Source organism: Dendropsophus ebraccatus, chromosome 8 (genome assembly GCF_027789765.1).
Source record: "Dendropsophus ebraccatus isolate aDenEbr1 chromosome 8, aDenEbr1.pat, whole genome shotgun sequence".
Classification (NCBI taxonomy): Eukaryota; Metazoa; Chordata; class Amphibia; order Anura; family Hylidae; genus Dendropsophus; species Dendropsophus ebraccatus.
Window position 1 is genome coordinate 23886437 of NC_091461.1, and position 26112 is coordinate 23912548.

General features: G+C 42.8%; 1 protein-coding gene across 3 annotated transcripts in view; it reads right to left on the reverse strand.

The window, feature by feature from the left end:
* Nucleotides 1-26112, reverse strand: part of ADAM12 (ADAM metallopeptidase domain 12) — a 395681-nt gene that overhangs the window by 306271 nt on the left and 63298 nt on the right. For all 3 annotated transcript variants that reach the window (XM_069980036.1, XM_069980034.1, XM_069980035.1), the window contains exon 3: nt 2016-2089. In XM_069980036.1, the coding sequence (XP_069836137.1) occupies nt 2016-2089 (74 nt within the window). The remainder of the gene's footprint in view (nt 1-2015; nt 2090-26112) is intronic.

Here is a 26112-nt window from a genome sequence, read left to right on the forward strand (position 1 = left end):
AAAGGGGCTGAATTAAAACGGATGCTTTACGGTAGTGGCTTGTAATATTTTAGTTTGTGGCTTCTATATTCTACCGCTGTGTGCTATTACATGGATTTAGTGCAAATTTAAGCATGGAATATGTAAAAATAATCTGTGTCCTATCCCAAACGGGGCCTATGATGTCACTATGTACCAAGAGTAGTCACATATCTCTATATCTGCATCTTGTTGGCTGAAACTTGCATCTCCGAAATGGTCAAGGAGGCCCAGTAGATGCTCTTTGTTAGGCTCAACATTAAAGGGTCTACATATTAAAGGGGTTATCCAGTGCTACAAAAACATGGCCACTTTTGCCCCACTCTTGTCCCAATATTGGGTGGGGTTTAAAACTCAGTTCCAGTGAAGTAAATGGAGCTTAACTGCAAACCACACCTGACCTGGGGGGGGGGGGGGAAGTGGGGCAAAAGTGGCCATGTTTTTGTAGCGCTGGATAACCACCCCTTTAAATATCATTGCCAACATATATGGGCGAGCACAAGTAGTAGTTGCACCCTGGTGTTGGTAGACAATACCAAAACCTTATTGATAGTTGGGGGCTATATTCAGGATTCAATACTGGAGTCCTAGACGCTCAAGTTAGATTATGAGATACACCCCACACTTTGCACCCCTTTTGTGCACATCAGGACTACAGAGGGTCCAGTAAACTCATACAATTTTTTGATTATGGTACTACGCCTCAAGGTATGAAAGCCATATGCATAAGACAATTTAATAGTAATAATATAATAAATCCAAAAGTATAGATTCTGTGAGAGACTCTTGTAAATCTGGCCATAAAAGGGTTGGGACTTTCTGTACTGCCTGCCCAATGGTGGGTGTTTCTTGGTGGTCCCAATTTTGGATGTCAAAATGTTTTATATAGGACCTGAAGCCTCAGCCCCAATCACGCCTGGGGCTGGGACTACAGGTTCTATAAGTACCTGCACTTGTATCAGGTCCAGTGCCTGTGATAGAGCCTAGTTTCTAGTGTTTTTCCTGCACTTATTTCTGGTTACCTGACTTCTGCTATTAACCCTTTGACTACCCCTGTGGACACGATTTTGTGCTTTGCTGATCGGCTGGTTTTTGACTTGGACTCCGGACTTCCCCTTTATTGTGTTGTGTATTGTCTTGTTTTGTTTGGTGTGGCACTTAGTGAGATCAGGGATTGCCGTCCAGTTGTCCGTTGCTATTAGAGCATCTGAGGCAAGTAGGCAGGGACAGCGGGGCGGGTGCCAGCTTCAGAGCTCACCTGTACTTGTGTCACCCTGTCCCTGACTCCTAACAACCTCATTCTACTCATTCTGGACTCTGGTACCAGGAGGAGCAGGCTGAAGTATTATAGTCTTCCTCAGTAGAGAGTCTGTGATAATGTGATACACTGCATGGATTTATGGGGGGAATGATGGGGATCTCAATCTAATGGTAGGTAATAATATATATCTGTGGATAAATTATATGGATTAGGTTCATAGTAAAGAATCTCGGCACTCACCAAAATCAGTGAATGCTTAGTTATTCAGTGTAGTAAATCACAGGTTACAAGGACGCATTTTGGCCCACTGGCCTTCAACAACTCTTCATTGGATAAAGACCAGTGGGCCGAAACCCCTTCTTGCCACTTGTAAGTTACTACACTGAATAAATAAGCATCAATCGATTTTGGTGAGTGATGATATTTTTTTACTATTTGCCTGGATTTTCCTACCAGAAGCACCAGTGACTTGCAGAGTGCCGCCTTTCTACTCTAACAGGGATTTTATAATATAAGACAAGACTTTCATAAGGTAACCCAAGCATTCTGGAAAATGAAGGAGCGACAAGTCGGTGGCTCACTTATTAATGATGAACGTCTCCATTTATTTACAGAGGATTATGATGTACATCCAATGCATCCTGCAGGGCATGACGATGACAGAACATTGAGCGCCAGCACCACCATCACCAGTAATTCACACAGGATACTAATGAAAGCCATTAACTGTACTTACTCATTTCTTTCCACATTCAGCAGCAGCTCTCCCTCTTTAGATCTTACCAGGAATCTCAGTGCTGATGGATGACCCTTAAAGAAGGTAAAACGGTAATTAAGATCCAGGTAATGAGCTAAGCACATAGAATGTACAATTACATCACCGGCTATAAGGAGCCGCAGCCAGCGATCTGACTATGGACATCTGACCATGGATTCACTTTTTACAGAGTTCTCATTAATATATAACATATTATATTACTATATGTGTATTTTTTCTGTAAGACCGGGTTTACACCAGCCTAATACGGATCTGTACTTTTACATCTATAACATATAGGCAAGACCTGTCCCGGTCGAGGGTCGTATGGCGAGAATCGACAACTTTAATTTCCAGTTATCAGACCCACAGTAAGACAAAAAGTACAAATATGTATGAACCCAGTGCCCCCTTCCCAAACTGAATGCAATCACCAGGAACATACACAAAGAAAAAGGGGCCCCACAGCAAGGATCAACATGGTGCCTCTCATTTTGGGACTGCAAAATGCCAACCAAACCAGAAGGATCCAGAATTAATATACCCTCTATCTTTCCTTTGACCCTTCTGCCAACTACCCCATATACTTGCGGTGTCTGTAGAGAAGAGAGTCCTTCACAGGTTATCAACAGGACTCAAGCAGATAGGACCTTTATTTGCAGGAGCCCCATGGCAGGTAGGGTTTATCTTTATGATACATACCCTTGACTATCTGCATAGTGCATCATAATATGTATGTACATGGACAGAGACTCATGTTACTGTACACTATGAGCAGCACTGCATACAGTATAATATGCATTGCTGCTCTGTTAAAGGGGTTCTCTGATCAAAACGTACTTGTCTCCTATCCACTGGATAGGGTACAAGTAAGAGATCGCAAGGAAGGTTGGAGGCATAGTGGCTTTAGGGGGCCCGTGGCCTGCTCCTGCAATACTTTGGGCCCCCTGAGCTGTCATCATTTTCAGGACCTGGTGGCCAAGCAGGTCTTTTGGGTTTTTCAACTGCAAGCACTCCTGACTATCGCCTGCAGTTACGACAACACTTGACGGCTTAGTGGTCATGGGGGCCCAATCAAAATTTAAGTAATCAAAGAGGGGGAGCAAAGGTTTACTATGGGGCCAAGCCTATTCTACTTACGCCCCTGGGGGGGAGGTCTGATCTCTGTGCCCCCTGAGATCACAAGATCGGTCCCGGGCCTTTTGTTTTGCATACAGCCTCTGGTCGCCATGTGACCCGCGGCTCCATTCATTCTTCATGAAGCCGCCAAAAAGAGCCAAGCCACGTCCCCTCAAAATGTATTTGTAAACTAAAATAAAAAATTATATAATAATGGGAGGATATGCGAAAAAAAAAAAATTCTGTGTTAGCTTGTGTTCAACAGCTTGGGTTGCATTCACATGGTGCACTAAAAAAAAAAACTAAATATTTTACCCACCCAGTGTGAACAGGCCTTTCTGCTTTTTGTTTTTTATTATCCTTCAGGAATGATGCTACCTTCCTCTAGGGCACGCTATGGAAAGAGCAATCCTTTAGCTGTCTCCTCATCTGTTCGCAGTCATTGAGCCTGTTCTTTCTCATGCACACTGTAGACTTGAAGGTGGAAGTGTTATTTGCTGGCAAGACTTAATAAACCAATGGGAAATTCCTATTATCATTCCTTGTCATTATTGGCTGTATAACTAACAGTCTGCTTCCTATTAGGTTATTGCCACTTGTTGGAAAAAATCCCGAAAAAAAAATCCCTAAAGAATTTCTCTGCATCCTACAGCGGTGCAACTAATAACGGAAGGGCTGGAAGTTTTAGGGAAGTCAACTCCAGTGAATGCATACAAATGTATAGACAAAAGGCATTGGAAAAAACTGTACAGACCTACTATAACAATATACCGTCTCATTAAAGAAGCAGTTCACTTTTTTTTTTTTCGCCCCCCCCCGGGAAGCCGCTGTCAAGTATACTTACAGAAGATGATCGGTGTCCCGTTCCCGTCGATCAGTTCCGTCCCGCGGTGCCGTTCACATCGGGCGCGCGCTCACTTCCGCCGGCGCTGTGACTCCTCTTCTCTCCCTTGTCATTTGAACGCCGGAAGTCACGCGCTTCCATAGAGAATGCATGGAAGCGAGTGACTTCCGGCGTATAATCACTGGTCAGAGAAGAGGACTCGCAGCAGCCGGCGGAAGTGAGCGCGCGCCCGATGTGAACGGCACCGCGGGACGGAACTGACCGACGGGAACGGGACACCGATCATCTTCTGTAAGTATACTTGACAGCGGCTACCCGGGGGGGAGGCAAAAAAATAAAAAGTGAACTGCTTCTTTAAGTGCCACATAGACTGAGTGTCGGACTGGGGTATCTGGGGACCACTAGAGGAAATGATCCTGGGGGCCCACCAATGAAGAACCAGTGAGAAACAACATGTCAGTCAGTGTTAGTGCAGGTTCTAAAGCTGGGGGCCCACCGGAGGATTTTCCAGTCCTCTGGTGGGCCAGTCCAACACTGGATGGAGCTGTTCTTTTCAAGAGACAATGCTCTATAGTTCTATACAGTGAGTAAAACTGCATATGAAATTGAAGACCTATGTAGGGGCACTACGGCCCACATGTTAAAATGGAAGTCTTAGAATAGTCTTAGAATTACTTTTATATACAATTGTGCTCAAAGTACGTGAACATTTCAGAATTTTCTATATATCTGCTTAAATTTGATCCCTAAACCTAATCTTTCCGCACACAAGTGCTTTTCCAGCAATGCCCTTCATTTGAAGATCTGCCGCTCCGTTCGGTAAATACGGCCGTTTCTGGTTATGTTATATGTTAATTAGCATGTCTGGTGCACTGGAGGCGGGCCCAGCACCCCCACTGCACCACACGGCCATATTTATAGAACGGGACAGCAGATCTCTAAAAGAAAACACCCCTGAAAAAGTATGGAAAAAAAACCTTCTGGATTTATATATTCTGATAGATCTGCCTTAAAGGGGTGGTTCAGCCAGAATCCCTTTTGGTGGAAGGCCTGGAGACAGGGCAAATTAAAAAATGACATACGATTACCTCCCTTTCTCCCTCACCACTGCCTCTACTCTGCTTCCTCGGTCCCCAATGTGCGGCTACTTCCAGATTCTTTCCAGTCTGACACAGTGCTCTCTGCCGCCACCTCTATACATGTTAGGAACTGTCCAGAGCAGTGACAAATTCCCATAGAAAACCTCTCCTGGACAGTTCCTTACACGGACAGAGGTGGCAGCAGAGAGAAAAGAATACACCACTTCCTGCAGGACATACAGCAGATAATAAGTACTAGAAGACTTGAGATTTTTAAATAGAAGTAAATTACAAATCTGTTTAACCTTCTGGCACCAGTTGATTTTAGAAAACATACTTTCTCTGGAGTACCCCTTTAACATCTCTGTTATTTGAAATCAGTCCACCATAGCTTCTACCTAATTGAATGAGCCCCAGTAGGCAGTCAGCCCCCCAATGAAAATTAAGCCCACATTAGAATACGCCCTCAATGTTAATGGTGGGAACCTCTTATCGGATCTGTTAAAATTAAGCTGTTCCCATCTACAGCTCATAGTACAGGTCCTACAATGTGAAATTACTTGAACGCTAATCTAAACCTGTCATTACGGGAATGACAAGTACTTTACACGAGTTTACTCAAATGTACGATTCCACATACTAAAACGAAGAAACGGACAAAACAAAACGTTATAAAACTGGCTTTCTGGGCTGACAGATTCACTTGGCTGAGGGCGAGTGGGACATCTCAGTAGATCTTCAGTGAAGTTGCGCTGAACGTGTGAGTCCGCACCGCCAGTAGGCATGGTTTCTAATCAAGGAGCTTGTTCTTCCCTCATGTAAGTTCAATGTCTGGAAATATTCATTCTCTTTTCTCTTCCTCTGCTTACCGAGCTGACAGCCAGCGCAGCCAGAACCGCTTCATTTTTTTTAACTTCGTTGCCATTTAAAGGAGGAAGGAAAAAAAAAAAGAAAAAATCTGTTCTCCGGGAATCCCGACGCAAGCGTTTCCAATTTCAGAAAGATAAGTGAGCTACATTTAATAACAAGAACATGACATAATTTGATGAACGTGACGGTAATTAGAATAATCGCACAATATTTAATAAGGAGAAAGTCAACCGGAGAACATTTCAATTAAAGTGGAGGATTAAAGGGGGTGGGGGTGGGGGGAGACCTTGTTTGTGAGTAAATCGTAAAGACCTGTTCTGAGATGCATAGTCTCATCTTACATTAGGGTTTACTGGTGAGTGATGGAAATAATGGTGCCCTCTAATGTTCTACACATGTATACTGTATGAGAGCATATTACAGAGTACAAGAGGAGGATTTGCTGCGGAAGAGACTGATCACATTTAATCCAGAAACTTTAGGAAGAGAGAGGGGGACTTCCCGCTATTAAGCCGTACCTTTCCTTTCAAAGATTTTTTTTTTCTTTTTTTTTAGTTGCCTTTTTTTTCAATTAACCCTTTAGAGTGGTGACAATGCTGTCACTGCTGTTATTGAGGACCTGAGATCTAGAGATGAGTGAAACTGACTGACATTTGTTTCGCATGAGTCGCAAATTTTCGGTCAAACTCGTTAACATTCGCAAACCGAATCTTCACGAATTTCATTAAAACAGTCAAAACTATAGTAGCTATAATACTGGGACTATTACAGGAGGGGGGATTTGTTAAAGCATGTAAAAGTGTGAAAAATCAAAAATCACAATAAGAAAAAAGTCAATCAGCCAGTCACTCATCCAATTTCCGCCATTCCTCTCCTCTCTGTCCCTATATCACTCTGTTAGATAATCGGCCAAATCGTCCCTATCTGTCTGATTATCGTTTCGTATAATAAACACAACGATCAGCCGATGACAACGATCATCGGCTGATTGTTGATATAAGTTTGAACCTATAATTGTTGGGCACCGACCGCGCATCGCTACGTGTAATAGCGGTGCGCGGCCAGCGGCTGATGATATGCAAACTGCATACATTACCTATCCATGGTCCAGGGCTCTTCCTGTGCTCTGCTTCTCCCCGGGTCCCACATGCTGCAGCTTCAGAGCAGCCTGTCTTGGCTGACAGGCTGTTCAGCCAATCACTGGCCGGGATCACCGCGACCAGTGATTGGCTCAGCGGCCTGTCAGCTAAGAAAGCCGCTCTGAAGCTGCAGCACGTGGGATCCAGGGAGAAGCGGACCGCAGGAGGAGCCCTGGACCATGGATAGGTAATGTATGCAGTTTAAGCAAGGGCTGCAAGGACATCGGTAACGATGTCCATGCAGCCCTTGTTAAACGATTTTCGGGCTGTGGAATAGGCCAAGTAAACGAGCGCCGAACTAGCAGATTGGCGCTTGTGTACAATTATCAGGCCCCTATCAGCCCTTATAATAACACCCTTAGTGTCTCCCTGCTCTGCTGTAACTGCCTGCTGCCATCCTGCTCTCTCCTCCACACACAGCCAACTTGCCACCTCCGTAACAAACCGCCTGAGGGGGAGGTGCTGACATCACAGAGAGGCCTGCAGCTGATTGGACGGGTTAATCTCTTTCTCCCACCCAATGACAATTTTTTTTTGCAAATTTCCTTAACAAATCAGCAGGAATTTGCTTCACAGAACAAATCAAAATATCAGCGCGATTCACGAGATTCACTTCGCTCCTCTCTACTGAGAACCATGGTACATAGCTATTTCTTATTCTTGCCATTTCAAGAGTGATACCAAAGCTGGGCTGTTTGCCAGTAGTACCCACACACATGGACTTCCTTTACCTTACTTCTCAGGCCAATCAAAACACATACTCCTCTCTGATCTGCCATGAAAGGCTATCACTATGCTGGGCTAATGACTAACATAATACAGTACTAGACCTGTATGGGGAGAAGGGGTTACTGATGCACTGGGTTTGAAAGATACCATGAGAACACAAGTAAAGAAACTGCTGTTGCTGAGAATCTAATGTATACAGTATATGGAAAGGACAATAAATTGTATAATCCAATAGTTCTATAGTTTTTTTTTATGTTTTAAATTTTTTTTATTAAGGGTCATATTTGTCCATACATCTTCAAGTGCTCTAAATCTGATCTTCCTCGTCTTTACTTCTTGCTCTTTATTTCGCATCTCTCCAAATATCTGCCAAATCCCATCCAAATCAACTTCATGCTCGGTAAACATCCCCCCTAAGACCGTGCGCAGATTAAATTTCCTTGTCTAATTTCTTTTTGCATTCACTAATAATGGATTTTCTTTCAATCACGGATGAGTCTTTCGGTGTCCGCTACCTCTCTATAGGAGACCACGGGACCGGGGCCAATTAAAAAGAGTGATCTCTTCCTACCCCCCACTCTTTATATGGCTCAGCGTTTATTTGAGGATGTTCCAAAGATGATAAAGGACTTTATAAAAAGTTTATAGCCTCAACCTCTGGACCTCGGGAAAGAATCGCATTAGGCAAATTATCAACATTTTCTAACCACCATTAATCCTTTAACAACAAGTTATCAACTGCGGCTGGTTAATTTCACTAGCGTTCCGAGCATTACCGCAGTCCTGCAGCTGGACACGATTATCCAAATTGCAACCTCCTGTTGGTACTTCCTCTATCCTCGCTGACTTTTCTGCAGTGACTATGTAGTTCCCATAAACGTAAAATCTTGAGGGTTTAGAAGTAGAGATGAGCGTAGTTGACATAAGCTTGGGTTTGCACTAACCCAAAAGATTTAAAGGGTACCTATCATTTGAAGCGGGCGGCAGGATACGCTTCTGACTTCATACACTTAGGGTCCTATTACACAGAGCGATTTTTAACGATTAACGACTAACGATAAACGATCACAAACGAGATTGTTTATCGTTAACCTGAAATCGTTCACCATATTATACAAAACGATAGTCGTTATTGATATAGTTATTATGATCATTTATTCTAGGGATGGTCCGAACCCTCCGATTCCCGCTGTCTGCCCGCTCCGTGGAGTGGGTGGATACAGCGGGAGGACCGCCTGGAAAACTGGGATACAGCCTATGGCTATGGCTGTATCCAAGTTTTCCAGGCGGTCCTCCCGCTGGATCCGCCCGCTGCACGGAGCGGGCAGACAGCGGGAATCATTACCGAGAGTTTGGGTTCGTACGAACCCGAACCGAACTCGGTTCGGACCATCCCTAGTTTATTCTTTCTGATCCCAGCAAAACAATGGACAATGTGCAATTACACTGAACGATTAGTGAACAAATGCAGAACTTGAGAGAATGAACATGGAATTACAGCGAACAATTAGCGAGCGATTAATGATAATTTTAGGTTCAGATCTAAATCAACAATCAATGACATACGTACGATTTTTCGATCGTTGCCTGCAATTCCACAGAACGATTATAGTTTAAATTCGAACAATATAGCGATTTTTCGCACGATAATTGGCCCATGTAATAGGGCCTTTACAATGCAGTGAGAGGCTGAGCTGGAAGAAATCCGTCTCTGGCACTTGCCCCAAATGGACAGCCCACTCCAAATGGAAGACCGCTGCCTGGAGAAGGTGGATGCAGCCTGAGGACTGCCTGGAAAACACGGATACAGCATCGAATTAATTTATCCCTAGCTATAACCACCCCTCCAATTTAAAGCGAAAATCTTTTTCTTTCAAATCAACTGGTGTCAGAAAGTTATATAGATTTGTAATTTGCTTCTATTTAAAAATCTCCAGTCTTCCAGTACTTATCCGCTGCTGTATGTCCTTCAGGAAGTGGTGTATTCTCTCCCGTCTGACACAGTGCTCTCTGCTGCCACCTCTGTCCATGCCAGGAACTGTCCAGAGCAGCTGATAAGTATGGGAATTTTTAAATAGAAGTAAATTATAAATCTAAATGATGTTCAGAAACCAGTAGATTTAAAAGAAAAAAAAATTTCAGCTGAAGTACCCCTTTAAGCTACATAGAGGTTACCCAGGTGGAATGGTAAATTTATGGCCTTACTGCAACTTGCTTAGTTCTTCAATATTTCCTTATGGGATGAAAAAAAAGGTCCATATTTTTAAATTACCATTTTAGTGCAAAAAAATAAAATTTGAAATTAAAAATAAATAAATAAATAAATAAAAATTTAAAAATAAATTCAGCCTTATCAGGGCAGCCCAGAGAAGATAGCGGCGGTCTGCTGCTGCCGCTCCTGTTACAGTTATGGCATCAGATCTTTGCCATATAGTCGTTTGTTAACATGTTGAAAGACCACGATCAGCCAACATTGTGCATGTCTAACACCAAAAGTCCAGACAGGCAGCACCGGTAGCCCAAAGGGCGCGCTAGTCCACCTGCTACAAACAATAGCAAACAACCAAAAGAAAAAAGGAAGCAGGTATATATGAACTGCACAACCACAATGATGTAAAAATATCACTTTACTTTATTAACAACTTGTCGGCCGATCGTTGCCTTTTATTACACAAAGCGATTATCGACTGTAACGGCCGATAATCGGACAAATATGGCCAACAATCGCTTTGTGTAATAGAGCCTTAGGAAGATTGCCCAAAGCAGAGAGACCCTAGAATAGTGTAGTTGAGGATTACAATAAAACATACAGGGGGAGATTTATCAAACATGGTGTAAAGTGAAACTGGCTCAGTTGCCCCTAGCAACCAATCAGATTCCACCTTTCATTCCTCACAGACTCTTTGGAAAATGAAAGGTGGAATCTGATTGGTTGCTAGGGGCAACTGAGCCAGTTTCACTTTACACCATGTTTGATAAATCTCCCCCAGAATTCCTACCATCTGCATTTTGCAGGTGGCATAGTTCCAATCACAAAGCCATATTATATAAATTAATGAAGGCTGAAATAGGAATCCTTTTTAATTTTTTTTTTCACCCTCATTGTGTTAAATTCAGTATACACAGATTCGTAATAGGAAATCTGCTTGTCAGCGAAGTACAGTACCTGCAAAGCAAATTTGTCAAGGTTTGGCTCACCTCTACACAATGCCAATATTTGTCAATGACTTTAGTCAAGTTAGCGAAGAGGCAAGCTTTATGATGAAAAACTTTTAAGAATGTTTCCAGTGATTTATCATAGTCTTCCAAATATCAAAAAGTGATGGTGAAAGAAATAAGAAAAAAATCCGTGCTGGATATATCCATCAGAAAAAGTAATTGGCGTCATGGGGGTTAGCTTTTCAATAAATCTGGCTGGATTGTCAAAACCCAGGTTTACTGTCTGGAGAGTATGATAAATGAGTACAAGCACCTCAACTAACAATATGGGCTATTAGTTGATACTTTGTATGAGTATAAAGTTATAAAAGTGCTATTTTTTTAGCAGGTTATGGTAACATTTGACAAGAAGAATAACACTATGTCACATAGTGACTATGATATTAGAATAGGAACAGAGTTTAGTTGATTCCTACCTATCCTGAGTTCTTTTTGTAGATCTAGGACCAAGTGGAGGTGAGTTAGCAGTCTGCAACTTCAAAGTGCTAAAAAATACTGTAGCAGTTAAGCGCCAAAGAGGTGTGGCCGAGGCAGTTCAGAGCTCTGATTTGCCTGGGCCACACCTCTTTGACACTTACTGTGGCATAAAACATTATTTCTTAGCCTTTGTAGACACAGACAGCTACATAATGTTAATATGTGTATCCGCTTCCAAATAACTGTGTAACACAGTCAGTACTTACAGTAGGTACCATATTTCCAAGTAACAGGTTCACTTTAAAGCGAATATACTATCAGGTACATTCGCTTTAAGTGTTGCACATGGATAGAGCAGCACCAGCATTTGAATCAATGGAGCCGTGTCATAGAGGGGCGGGCCCGCCTCCAGTGCTTCAGCCCAGGCCGGTGCTCGGTAATACACCGCCGGCGTGTGCTGGGAATCCAGCCGCAGTTCAAAAAAAGGACTGCAGCACCGGATTCCCCGTGTCGTCGCCATTTTATTAATGTGCAACACTGATGGTACATTCGCTTGAAGTCCAGAACAGACGTGAGTGAACTGGTTTGCCCACTTGAGTTGACTATTCTTAATTTGGAGAACTGACTCACCTAAGATTTATAATTGCTAAAAATTTGTCAGCTGTAAACTGAATAGGTTCCTCCTTATAAGCTTCTCCTGAATTGGCTCCCTAGTATTGGCTCTTCTTCAAGAGGCTCCGTCTTATCAGCTTTTCCTGAAAAGGCTCCTCTTTATTGGCTTCTTCTGAATAGGCTCCTTATCAGGTTTTCCTGAATAAGACCTACCTTATCAGCTCTTCCTGAATGGCTTTTCCTGCACAGGTAGGCTCCTCCTTATTGGCTTTTCCAAATATGCTCCTCCTTATTGATTTTTCCAGAATAGGTTCCTCCTTATTGGCTTTTCCCAAATATGCTCCTCCTCATCGAATTTTCCTGAATAGGCTCCTCCTTATCGGCTTTTCTGAAATAGGCTCCTTCTTATTAGCTTTTTCAGAATAGCCCCCCATTTTCCTGAATAGGCTCCTTATCAGCTTTTTCTAAATATACCCTACCTTATTAGCTCTGTCTGAATAGACTTCTCCTTATTGGCTCTTCTCAAATATGCTCCTCCTTAAAGACTTTTCAAGAATACTTACCTTCTTAACAGCCTTTCCTAAATAGACTCCGTCTTATCATGTTTTCTCAAATAAGCTCCTCCTCATCGTCTTTTCTGAATTAGGCCCCTTCCTATGGGCTTTTCCTGAATAGTGCCCTCCTTGTATAGCTCTGCCTGAATAAACTCTCCTGATTGGCTCTTCCTGAATATTCCCCTCCTTGTATAGCTCTGCCTGAATAAACTCTCCTGATTGGCTCTTCCTGAATAGTCCCCTCCTTGTATAGCTCTGCCTGAATAAACTCTCCTGATTGGCTCTTCCTGAATAGGCTCCTCCTTAAACGCCCCTTTTCAATAGATTCCTTTTTATTTTATTAAATATCACCACCACTTAAATAACAAACTGGTGTGAAGAAGCCAATGTAATTTATTTTAATTACTTTTTTTATTTTTACAAAAGCCAATTGTGATGTATTTCACAAGAATAACCAACTTGTGCAATCCAAAAGCAAAGCAATCAGAAGAGGAGCTTTTTCAATTTGGTATTAGCTAATGGAAAGAATAATATATCTGCTGCACGGAGAAGCAGCATACAAGGAAATAGTGATCTATTTATCTTAAGCATCAATACAACATTTTTTAAAGGGAATTACAAAGACTGTTCATTTTACAAGGGCAAAACATAATCAGCTACAAAACACATCGACGTGTATAAATGAGGTGAAGAGGAGGAATGTAATATGGTGTAAGTCCTCATATATTAACCCCATGTTGCTGTAGATTGTTTGGGCCTTAACCCCTTCATGTCCGAGGTCATTGATGCCCGGATGTCCAGCTCCAATAAATGCAATGTTCCTCCCCGCCTTCTAAGAGCCATAGCACTTTTATTTTTCCACCTACAGGACTGGTTGGGGTGTAATTTTTTTCCGCCATGATCTCTAGTTTTTATTAATATTATAATGTTGTAACAGAAAAATTTTGATCGCTTTTTATTAATATTTTTTCTGATATATAATTTAAAGAAAATCAGCAATCCTGGTGTTTTTTTCTTCTTCTTTTTGCGCCGTTCACCAAGCGTGAACAATAATGTAATATTTTAATAGATCGGACAATACCGCACGCTAAGATATATAATATGTTTATTTATTTTAAATATTTTTTTTTCATAATGGGCAAGAAGGTATATTTAACATTTTTTGGGGAGGGGGGGTTTATAAGTTTTTTTTTTTACTTAGTTTAAAAAAAAAAATTCAATTACACTTTTTTATTTAAACACTTATTCACTTTATAACATGTAATGATTAGATTGCATATACTGATCTATGCTATGCCATAGCATAGCATAGCATAGATGAATGTTATCGGCGATCTGTGCATACAGCCTGCCTGAGAGCAGACTCTATACATAGATGGCCGATCCTACAGGATGGAGGTAAGTGGCTTACCCCCACCCGTCGGTACAAGCGATCAGTCAGTGACAGGAGCTTGTCCTGTCACTGACTACCTTAAACACCGCAATGGCTATAGATCAAAATCTGACCTTTCTCATTTTATGCGGTTATAGTTTTAATTTATGCTAGGGATAGTTTTTTCGTGACATATTGTACTTTATGTTAGTGGCAAAATTTGGTCACTATTGTGTGTGTTTTTTGTGAAAAACCTCAAAATATAAAAAATTTGTAACATTATGTTATAACTCCTTTTTCTTTCTTTTTTTTTTAAATATTCAACTTACCTATTTTATTATGTGTTAAAATAACCTAATAAATGTGTGTTACGGCGAAACCAAATTTGTATAGTTTTTTTTTTATAGTATTACCACTTTGGCACAATAGAAACTATTGCCAAAAACTCGCCGCGTTGCAAGATCCATAGCATTCTTATCATTCAGCTAATGGAGCTGGTTTGGGGCTTTTTTTTTTTGTCGGAAGATGTATAATTTTTATTGATACCATGTTTTACATATGATTTTTTGATCTCTTGCATGACTTTTTTTTCTGAGACAGATTAGCAAAATACAGAAATTCTTTTTCTGTCTCCCCTGTTCCCCATTTTACAGTGTGCATCATGCGGCATAAATAATGGTATCAATTTATAGCTTGGTTTGTTACAGATGTGGCGATACCAATCATGTATAGTTTTTTGTATTTTTTAATGTTTTATGAAACAGTTTATTTTGAACAGAGAATACCATGTAATTTTATTATTTAGCGAGGGGTGTTTTTTTTTTTTTTACTTTAACACTAATGTACATTACTGTGCAAACTGACAGCTGATCTTCTGCGATGCTGAAGCACGGCAGATCCTTATTCTGATCCCGCAAAAAATGCTCTACGTATATGTTCATGTTATTTACAGGGGTACTCCGGAAGGGAAAAAAAGAGTATTCAACCACACTACCAGCCTGTAGTTTAACATGGTAATCTAAAGAGCCTTATAGAAAGGTATAACAGCAACGCAATGCCGGTTTTGAGTGGAAATGGATGTGGGGAGTACGATATTATAGATATGGGACAAACCACATGTGTGTGTGTTGTGTAAAACTTTACCTCTGGGGCGGAAAAGGCCATTGAGTTGGTTTGGATTCTCTGGAGAGGATTGGGTGATGACTGAAATAAGATGGAGGTGTAAAACTGGCTGTTTGCTTATATATGTTACGATAAGGTATGATCCTACTTGGAAAGGAAAACAGGAGTAAAAAGATGAAAAGAAGAGCATGGTTGTGTATTGGTGGACTTTCCTGTTGCATAGGTTCCGTGCGACACTGCTGGGGAGATCGCCCGGTACCCGAGCCTAAGATAGGTAGGGTAGATAGATTAGTTGGTAGATTGGAAAGGGGGATATGGGACTAGGGTGGAGTATTAAGGTGCCTTTGGTCGCTCGAGCGCCGGAGGGGTCGCCCCTCTGAAGGAAGATAATAATGTATAAATGTTATGTACTTGGAATATCTAATTACCAATGTTATGGCTAGGGTAATGGATGCAAGGAATAAGGAATAATTGAATATTGGTGTGTTATATTGGTAGGCTCCTTTATCCTTTTTAGTATTGTATGGTAAAAGAAAGAAAATAAAGCATTAAAAAAAAAAAAAAATCTATAATGTGTGTGTCAGGGCCCCGGAGAAAAAAAAAAGAGACAAAGGACAAGTGGGCCCTATGGCTAACATCCCCCACACTGTCCCTACCTGCTTACAGTGCAGGTCCCAGCTGACCGTCCGCAACTGGGAGTCAGTCCCTGCACTCAAATAAGTGCAAAACACAGACAAGACACAGTACAAGCGAACAAGGTACAATGAAAGTAGACAAGGCAAAGTGACACACACACACAGAAGGACCGGCCCAAGAAGGCAGCAAGGAATGGAGAACCAAACGAATGGAGGACAAAAGCCAGAGATGCAACAAGGTAAACGGAGAAACAAAAGCCAGAGATAGTAGCAAGATGAACTAAGGACAAGGCAAGGAATGCTGAGGACTAAGCGAGGAACACTGAGGACTAAGCGAGGTAAACAAAGCAAGACACAGAACCAAAAGACAAAGAATGGCAAGAAACAAGCAAAGTGATAAGGAAACCAGGAATACAGACTGCAGGCAAAAAAGGCTGGATCTAGCTGAACAGACAAGCTGGACAAAGCTATTAAGAGCCCAGAGTGAAGGGAGAGACCAAGCTATAAGGGAACAGAAGTCCCGGACTCCAGGCTGATAGGTAGAGCAGGAGAAACACACAAGAGAATCACAGAAAGACAGAGGTGAAGAGACCTGTCAATCAGAAAACAGCAGAGACAATTAGTGACTAGACTACAGCAAGGAAAGTGAAGGGAGAACTGAGAAAACATGGACCGGATCACAAAAGACATAGGCAAAGAGCAGAACAAAACCAGGCACGGACTTAATGCAAAAAGCGCAGTCTTTGGCGCAGAGGTCGGATCTTCACCGCAGAGGGTGGCACAGATGCCTTTTTTGAGGCACAATTATGACAGTGTGAATATTTCCTCTGCTTGGCCGCTGAACTGACAGGATAAACTAACACTATGAATGCTATTTTTCCAGTTTATTTTATTTTGTACTTTATTTAACCTCTTAAGGACCCATGACGTACCGGCACGTCATGGATCACTGTCACTTAAGGACCCATGACGTACCGGTACGTCAGCCCTTTAAACGGGCGCCGCGGCCGGCCGGGTCCCGATCGGGGGAGATAGCCTGCTATAATACATAGCAGGCCATCTCTCCCTGTCGGCATGGAGGGTTGTTAACCCCCCCCATGCCGACGATCGCCGCTATTGGCTGATAAGCCCATAGCGGCGATCGGAACCTTTCCGGGCCATCGGTGGCCCGATGACCCGGAAAAAAATGGCGGTCGGTGCTGTCCGAGGACGGCACCGACCGCCATTACTGTAAAAAGTAATGGTGGTCACGGTACCACCGTCCCGATCGCCGTGAATGGCCGGCCAGCCGGCCGGCCGTTCACGGCGATCAAAGTCCCCACAAGTAATAAATACCTGCTCCGGTCCGGAGCAGGTATTTGTACATTACTCACCTGTCCCGGGGTCCTGATCGGCGTCTTCCGGGTTCCCGGCGTCCTCTTCATCTTGTCGGGACTTCGGCTTCTTCCGTGAGTCCCGATCGTCTTTTTTCCGGCTCCAGCGTCGTCTATTTTCGTATTTTTCCGGCTCCAGCGTCGTCTATTTTCGGATCTTGCGCTCTGCTGCCCCCTAGCGGCTGATAAGTGTAATACACGTATCAGCCACTACAGGGATGTTCAGAATGTAGTAAAAAAAAAAAAAATTTTTTCCCAATTTTTTTTTTTCTATTTTCCGCACCCTATCGCCGCTGAGTGTTGATCAGCATCGCACGAAAGTGCGCTGCTAATCAGCAACTCCTCCTTTTTGGCGTAGGGTGGTTTTTTTTTTATATCCTACTGCCACGGTCTGCTGATAAGTGCCGAACATAAGTGCGGCATTCATCAGCAACACCATTTTTGGCGTAGGTTTTTTTTGTATACTTACTGTAAAAAACACGTAAAAAAAACACTACATTACACCACACTACATTGAATAAAGTTTTACACTACACCACTACATACCCCATATACCAATCCCCATATAAAGATGGCCCCCAGGGTGTTTTCGGTATCGGACGCATACATTATTATTGCCTCCGACACCGAAACAGCCAGTGAGGATGAATGGGGGGTCCTTTGTTCCTCCATTCATCCTCATCCTCCTCATCATCCAGTGACATGTCTGGGGGGTAGCGTAGCGTACGCTGCCCCCCAGACACGTCTTTTCCGCCAGTACCATCCCAATAAGAGATGACGGTATGGCGTGAAATTCTACAAACTCTGTGAGAGTACCTCAGGGTACACTTACAGATTTAGGGTACGTGCACACTGCGAAATGGCGAAGGATAACCCTTCGTGCATTCCGCAACTGGCACCTGCCGGCGGACTGATGCAGGGGCGCGTCTCCGCCCGTGTCATAGACTCTATCCTATGCATGGGCGGATTCCATCATCCGTCATTCCATCAACACGTTGGACGCAGAGCGGAATCCGCCCGTGCATAGAATGGAGTCTATGACACGGACGGAGACGTGCGCCTGCATCAGTCCGCCGGCGGGTGCCAACTGCGGAATGCACAAAGGGTTATCTGTCGCGATTCCGCAGTGTGCATGTACCCTTAGAGTGTATGAAGGAAGGGACACTCGAATCCAGCCCCCAGATGCCCCCTCCCCCCCCATCCTCGGAGTTAGTGGGGACATCGTCCGGGAACTGATCTTCCCACTGCTGGATAAAGGTTACCACCACCTGTACGGGGATAACCTTTATACCAGCACCCCCTCTTCCGGTCCCTCGCTGCCCGAGCTACTGTAGCTTGCGGCACGATCCGAACATATCAGAAGTAGTAATAGAGCTCTAATATTTAGCAGCCATGGAGCGGACCCAGCGCTTCTGGATATGAGGGACCCCGTATCGCACCAGGACAACATTTTACAGGTGACGTCCCCCACACTGGAGAAAGGGAGACCCCAGAAGAAGTGCAGAGTGTGGGGTAACAGGGGGATCAGGAAGGACACCATTTACCAGTGTGACGCCTGTCCTGATCCCCCCGGCCTCTGCATACAGGATCGCTCCAAGGTGCACCACACGTCACTGGGGTTCTACATTATCTAAATTCTGTCCCTTATTCCTATTTCAGGGGTCACGTTGATCCAGGGATTATTCTGATCGCCAATATGGAGTCGGGAAGGAATTTTTCCCCTGTGATGAGGCTACTGTCGTCTGCCTCACGAGGGGTTTTTGCCTTCCTCTGGATCAACACAGATTGAGTTTGATGGACACCTGTCATTTTCAACCTTATAAACTAATAATTGGCCTAATACCCCCAAATAAATTAGAATTGTCCCTTTTCCCCAGCTAAGTAGGTATGGCCGCCATTCCCATTAGAGGATGCCATGATGCAATTACAAAGCCTCTGTGCGGCCAGGACAGTAGAAACCCCCCACAAGTGACCCCATTCTGGAAACTACACCCCATAAGGAATCTAACAAGTGGGGCAGCGGGTATATGGCCCCCTGGTGACGGCCACATTTGGGACGTGAAAATGAAAAAAATGGTATTTTTTATTTTCACGGCACATGTTCTACACATGTGCCCATCACTAGTGGGGTCCATATGCTCACTGCACCCCTTGTTAGATTCCTTATGGGGTGTAGTTTCCAGAATTGGGTCACTTGTCGGGGGTTTCTACTGTTCTGGCAGCACAGGAGCTTTGTAATTGCGACATGGCCTCCATCCCCCATTCCAGCCTCTAAATGGCGCTCTGTCCTTTTGGTGACTTGCCCTGTGCCCATATGGCAAATTATGTCCACATGTGGGGTATTTTCGTACTCAGGGGAAACTACCCTACACGTTTTGTGTTCATTTTCTTTTTTAACCCCTTGTGGAAATGGAAAAAAATCAAGGCTAGACCAACATTTAGTGTAATTTTTTTTAATTTTTACTCTAAATCATTGATCTTGTCTTGATTTTTTCATTTTCACAAGGGGTTAAAAGATAAAAAAAAAACACAATGTGTAGAGAAATTTCCCCTGAGTACGGAAATACCCCACATGTGGACATAAAGCGCCATGCGGGTGCAGGGTAAGCCTCCAAAGGGAAGGTGCGCCATTTGGTTTTTGAAGGCTGGATTTGGATGGAATGGATTTCGAGGGGCCATGTTGCATTCAAAAGGCCCCTGTGTTGCCAAGACAGTTAAAACCCCCACAAGTGACCCTATTATGGAAACTACACCCCTCAAGGAATGTAACAAGGGGTGTAGTCAGCATATGGACCCCACTGGTGACGGGCACAAATGTGGAACAATGTGGCGTGAAAATGAAATATTAAATTTTTTACACTATAATGTTGGTCTAGCCTTGAATTTATCATTTTCACAAGGGGTTAAAAGAGAAAAAAAAAAAAAAATGTGTAGAGCAATTTCCCCCGAGTCCGTAAATACCCCACATCTGGACATAAAGCGCCATGTGGGTGCAGGGCAAGCCTCCGAAGGGAAGGAGCGCCATTTGGATTTTAGAGGTTGGATTTGGCTAGAATGGATGATGAACGCCATGTCGCATTTACAGAGCCCTTGTGCTGCCAAAACACTGTAAACCCCCCACAAGTGACCCCATTCTGGAAACTACACCCCTCAAGGAATCTAACAAGGGGTGCAGTGAGGATATGGACCCCTGGATGACGGGCACATTTGTGCCATGAAAGTGAAAAAATGAAAATTTTCACTTTCACGTCACATTTTTCCACATTTGTGCCCGTCACCAGTGGGGTCCATATGCTTACTGCACCCCTTGTTAGATTCCTTGAGGGGTGTAGTTTCCAGAATGGGGTCACTTGTGGGGGGTTTCCAGTGTCTTGGCAGCACGAGGGCTCTGTAAATGCGACATGGCCCTTGAAATCCATTCCAGTGAAATCCAGCTTCCAAAAGCCAATTGGCGCTCCTTCCCTTTGGAGGCTCGTCCTGCGCCCGCTTGGCACTTTATGTCCACATGTGGGGTATTTCCGTACTCGGGAGAAACTGCGCTACATGTTTTGTGTTTTTTTTTTCCTTTTATCCCTTTGTGAAAATGAAAAATTGAAGGCTAGAACAACATTTTAGTGTAAAAAATACTTTAGTCTTTTTTCAAGCCATATTGTTTGGAAAATCTGTGAAGCACCTGTGGGGTCCAGATGCTCACCGCACCCCTTGTTACATTCCTTGAGGGGTGTAGTTTTCTAAATGGTGTCCCTTTAGGGGTGTTTTTTAGGTTTTGGCACCCCAGAGCCTCTGCCAACCTGAAGTGGTACAGTCAAAAATGACCAAAAATAACGGAGCCATTGAAATTCACTAGGCGCTCCCTTATATCTGAGGCTTGTGGTTGCGTCAAATAGCGCAATAGGGCCACATATGGGGTATTTCTATAAACTGCAGAAACGGGGCAATCAATATTGGGGTGCATTTCTCTGGTAATAGGTTTATAATTATGAAAAATATTGGATTACAATAAAATCTCTGCACAGAAAATTAAAATTTTCAAATTTCTTACACACTTAGCTTTTATTTCTGTGACTCCCCTAAAGGGTTAAAAAACTTTCTGGATGTGCTTTTGCAGAGTTTAGGGGGTGCAGTTTCTGAAATGGGGTGCTTTGTGGGGCTTTCTAACACACAGTCCCCTCAAATACACTTTAAACCTGAACAGTTCCCTAAAAATATCTGATTTTGAAATTTTACTGAAAATTTGGAAATTTGCTGCTAATGTTTTAAGCTTCCTATTGTCTAAAAATAATGAAATATAGTTTAATAAATGCCGCCAACATAAAGTAGACATGTTGCTAATGCTATTTAATATATAATTTATGTGGTATAACCATTTTCTGTATAAGCAGAAAAGTTTTAAAGTTGGAAAAATGCATTTTTTCACAATTTTTCACGCTATTTTGAGTTTTTTCATAAAGATTCGTTATAAGTATCGACTCCAATTTACAAGAAATGTGAAGTACAATATGTCACGAGAAAACAATCTCAGAATCAGCCGGATAGGTAAAAGCATCCCGAAGTTATTAATGAATAAAGTGACACTGGTCAAATTCATAAAATTTGCTCCGGTCCTTAAGGCCATTTCAGGCCCGGTCCTTAAGGGGTTAATTTTATTATTATGATTATTTTTCTTACTAAAAAGAATGATCACTGAAAATGATATTAATATGCTTAAAATTCACTTGTTGCTTAGAAATTATTTTTGTTTCATTACCCCTTATGAAGGTAAGTTTAGGCTCACACTAATTTTATTGTGCCCCATAAATCTCCTCCATCATGTACAGTTATTTCTCATTGTATTCATTTTATGGGGTGGCACCAGAGCTGAGCTATTTAGCAGCAGTACACACACAGGGATTTTCTTTCTCTTACAGCACCCACTCACTAGCCCTACTCCTCTCTGCTACTGTTTACCTGGCAGAATTAGTGGTAGAGAAAGTACAATGGACTGAACAGGCAGGCATTGTGGTGGAGGATGTATTTCAGTACTGCACTATAGATGGAATATGGAGCTCTTTCCGGCTATATCGCCTGATCACAATGAGTTTTTGCAGTGAGACCCATTGTGATCAATAATCTTTTCATGCCTGATGACATGTCAAAAGTTATTTTTATTGACAGGTACTCATTATATTGTCATATATAACCTGATTATATTCAGGAGGCAGCACCTGATTATATTCAGGAGGCAGCACTATGTACATTGTGTACAAAAAACGTATGTACACAAAGGAAAGCTGCCCAAAACATTATGGTTGATCAGAAATAAGAGGGAAATCTTGATTTAACTTTCAGGCACAGTGTAGACCCGCTATGAAAATGTCTGCCAAGGCTCAGCTTTCATGCAAGACTCTCTCCCCTTTCTTAAAGTATCTAAGCCCTGCTAACACTTACTATGATCCTCCTTGGTTTCTCATCTGCCAGAGATGTAATTCTCCTATGATCAGGCATCAGACAGCTTACTGCAGGGAAGGCCGACACTTAGTGGCCAAGATGACTTTTGTGGGTGGGGGGTCAAAGGACATTTTTGGTAAATGAAGTGATTCACAAAGATGCTAGACATCACCCAGGTTACCAAATGGAAGAAAGTTGTTTAACTTGGCAGTGACCATTTATTAGTTTTTATTGATTATTTTTTTTATTGTTATGATGATTACTATCATTATATTCACTAATATTTTATTATTATTATTATTATTATTATTATTATTAATAATAATCCGCCAATAGAATAAATAAGAATGTAACAGCGAGACAAATAAGACAACAAATCACTTAAACTACAGATAGGCAATGAAGCGATACTAAAAAGCTATAAAGATATAAATAATTGATGCAAAAAAAAAAAAATGGATAGCAAAGACGCTTCATTGCAAAATTGTTAAATATAACCCTAAAATATTCTTCAATTATATAGCGAAAGGTGAAAACTGAAAGCGTCGGCCCATTTAAAAAGTAATGAAAGAGGAATTATAGAGGTTGTTAAGTGAATTTATTAAACATATTTTTCTCCGCTGAACCCACCGAGGAAAATGAAATGTCAGATGAAATACAGAGGGATAACGTGAATGTCACCTGTCTAACATAGGAAGAAGTTCAGTGCCACCTTAAAGCGAATTTACCATCAGGTACATCACTTGTTATTTTATTTACCGACGCGGGGATCCCGGTGGAAAGGTCCTTTATTTCAAATGCCGCCCTGTTCCCACACTTGGTGCCCCATCTTTTCCCAAGCACCGGCCCGCCTTGGACCACTGGGGCAAGCCTACCGCCTCCCAGTGTGATGAAAGCCCTTCCCCACTGCCACAAGTGATGTACCTGATGGTAAATTTGCTTTACAATAAATCTGTCAGCTTCTATCAACATTCTAAACTTCTGACACTGCTAGATAGCTGTTAGGACAAGGAGACACATGGTACCTTTCATATATCTGTCTTTGTTTCCAGAATGTAGAAAACTGCTTTTATTCTCTGGTGCAATGGGTCAAAGAGGAGTTTCCAAGCTTCTAAGATACTGCAAGCTGGAATGCCTCCTCACTCCCCTTTCCATCCCTATAACTGCTTAATTTCCAGTTGGAAGCGGAGCCCTTACCTAAAGGTAACTAGGAGGCCCAAATAGGATCAGGTATGGGAGTGGGAACGAGGAGGTGTTGCAGGAGCTTGGAAACACATTGCACTAAATAATAAAATTATTTTAAAATTATAGAAGCACAGACCAATATATGAAAGGTACCATGTGCCTCCATGACTTAATGGCTAACAGTATCAGCCATTTATAATGTGAATTGCAGCTGATTTGCTTGTCCAGGGAGCACAGGCCAGCTCATGGCTTCTGCTCTATTTCACTCACTCAGGTTATTAGAGGTGCTCATCAAGTTCGCTGCAATTCTCTCATTTGGTCTCCATAGCTAGCGTGATACCACATGGGCCACTAGTGGGCTTTATCTGCATTTTTTCAGATTTGTTCTTTGTTTGTTAAGGAAATTCACAAAAAAACAAAATGGCAGCTGCATATGCTGTCTGAGGTGTCACTGAGAGGGAGAAGGGAATTAACCATAATCCATAGCGCTCGTCCAATCAGCTGCAGGCCTCTCTGTGATGTCAGCACCTCCCCTTCTATATAAGGCGGTTCAGTAACAGAGGTGGCCAGTCGGCTGTGTGTGGAGAAGAGAGCAGGATGGCAGCAGGCAGTTAGAGCAGAGCAGGGAGAGACTAACAGAGGGATATTGGTACAGAGAGGAGATTAGAGGATAGGAGGACTGATTGTGGGTGATGTCAGCACCTCCCATTACCCCTCTATATTAGGCAGTTTGGTAACAGAGGTGGCCAGTCGGCTGTGTGTGGAGAAGAGAGCAGGATGGCAGCAGGCAGTTAGAGCAGTGCACGGAGTGACTAACAGAGCGATATTGATACAGATAGGAAATTAGAGCATAGGAGGACTGATTGTGGGTGATGTCAGCACCTCCCATTAACCCTCTATATAAGGCAGTTTTGTAACAGAGGTGGCCAGTCGGCTGTGTGTGGAGGAGAGAGCAGGATGGCAGCAGGCAGTTAGAGCAGAGCAGGGAGAGACTAACAGAGCGATATTGGTACAGGGAGGAAAGGAGAGGATAGGAGGACTGATTGTGGGTGATGTCAGCACCTCCCATTCACCCTCTATATAAGGCAGTTTGGTAACAGAGGTGGCCAGTCGGCTGTGTGTGGAGGAGAGAGCAGGATGGCAGCAGGCAGTTAGAGCAGAGCAGGGAGAGACTAACAGATATTGGTACAGCGAGGAGATGAGAGGATAGGAGGGCTGATTGTGGGGGATTGTTTGTTGTAGCTGCCAACCAAATGTCCAGTTTACCAAGTAACTGGGTGTCTATAGGAATTCACTGGGACCAGTAAAAACACAGTCCATCATATTCACTCACTGAGCATAGGATTGGATGATTGACTGGCTGATGGACTTTTTTTTTTAAATTAAGATTTTCCAATTTGTGACACTTTTACAAGAACATATTCATCCTTCTGTAATAGTCCCTGTATTGTAGCTACTATAGTTAGGCTGTTTTAACGAATTTTCGGCTGCTTCGCTCATCTCTAGCTACAACTTCTTCTTGAATCTGACAAATCGGTCTCCATGATTGAAAACCAGTTAACGTGTGCCGTCCAAGTCTAGTTCCCCGTCGCCCTCCTCATCCGTGTATACAAAGAACGCAAAGGCCTGCCCACTCACTGCTAACTCTCCCATTGTCGTGGTGACAATACCTTAAGATGCGGTCTGGTAACCCTTTGACCTTCATTATTCAGCCGAGACTTTCGCGCCTCTCTACAGCTGAACTTGTGACTGTATACAAAGCCATAGCCAATTTATTTTAGGTTATCAGCAGATTTGAGGAGCGTGCCTGCTATTTCTGCTTCAAAGATCATTTCTGTAATTCTCGTAAAGCTTAATAGCTCTTAGACTTTAATAAATCATGGGCGAGAGCTGATTCTTTCATACTTTACAGGACACGATTATGTCAGGCAAACAGCTCTGTCCTTCCGTCCCCTATTGGGGATTTCTTATTAGACAAGCATCTTCGGGTCATTATATCTGACAAGGGAGCCACAGCTCTGCTTCACTATTTTATGTGTCTGTTTGAAGGCTCGGAGCATCCAGCCTGTGAAAATAAGTCCTATGGGTCAATCCCAGCTACATTCATATCACAAGATATAATACTTTTCAGCGGTTTCTTTGTAAACAGAAACCATAGGGGAATTAGATCCATGTCAATCACTTTGGTGGCTTCGCGGTAAGGCGGCCATGTCTTTGCTTGTCCATGTCTGGAAGGCATAATGGAGTTTGACAGGTTTAATGAGCATTTTACCTAATAATCTAAAGTCATTGCATGTGACTGATTGCACCGGTAGCCGTTCTGCCCTTTGTGAAAAGGTGATAGAAATAAATAACAGTCAGGGGGAGGTTGTATTCCTTA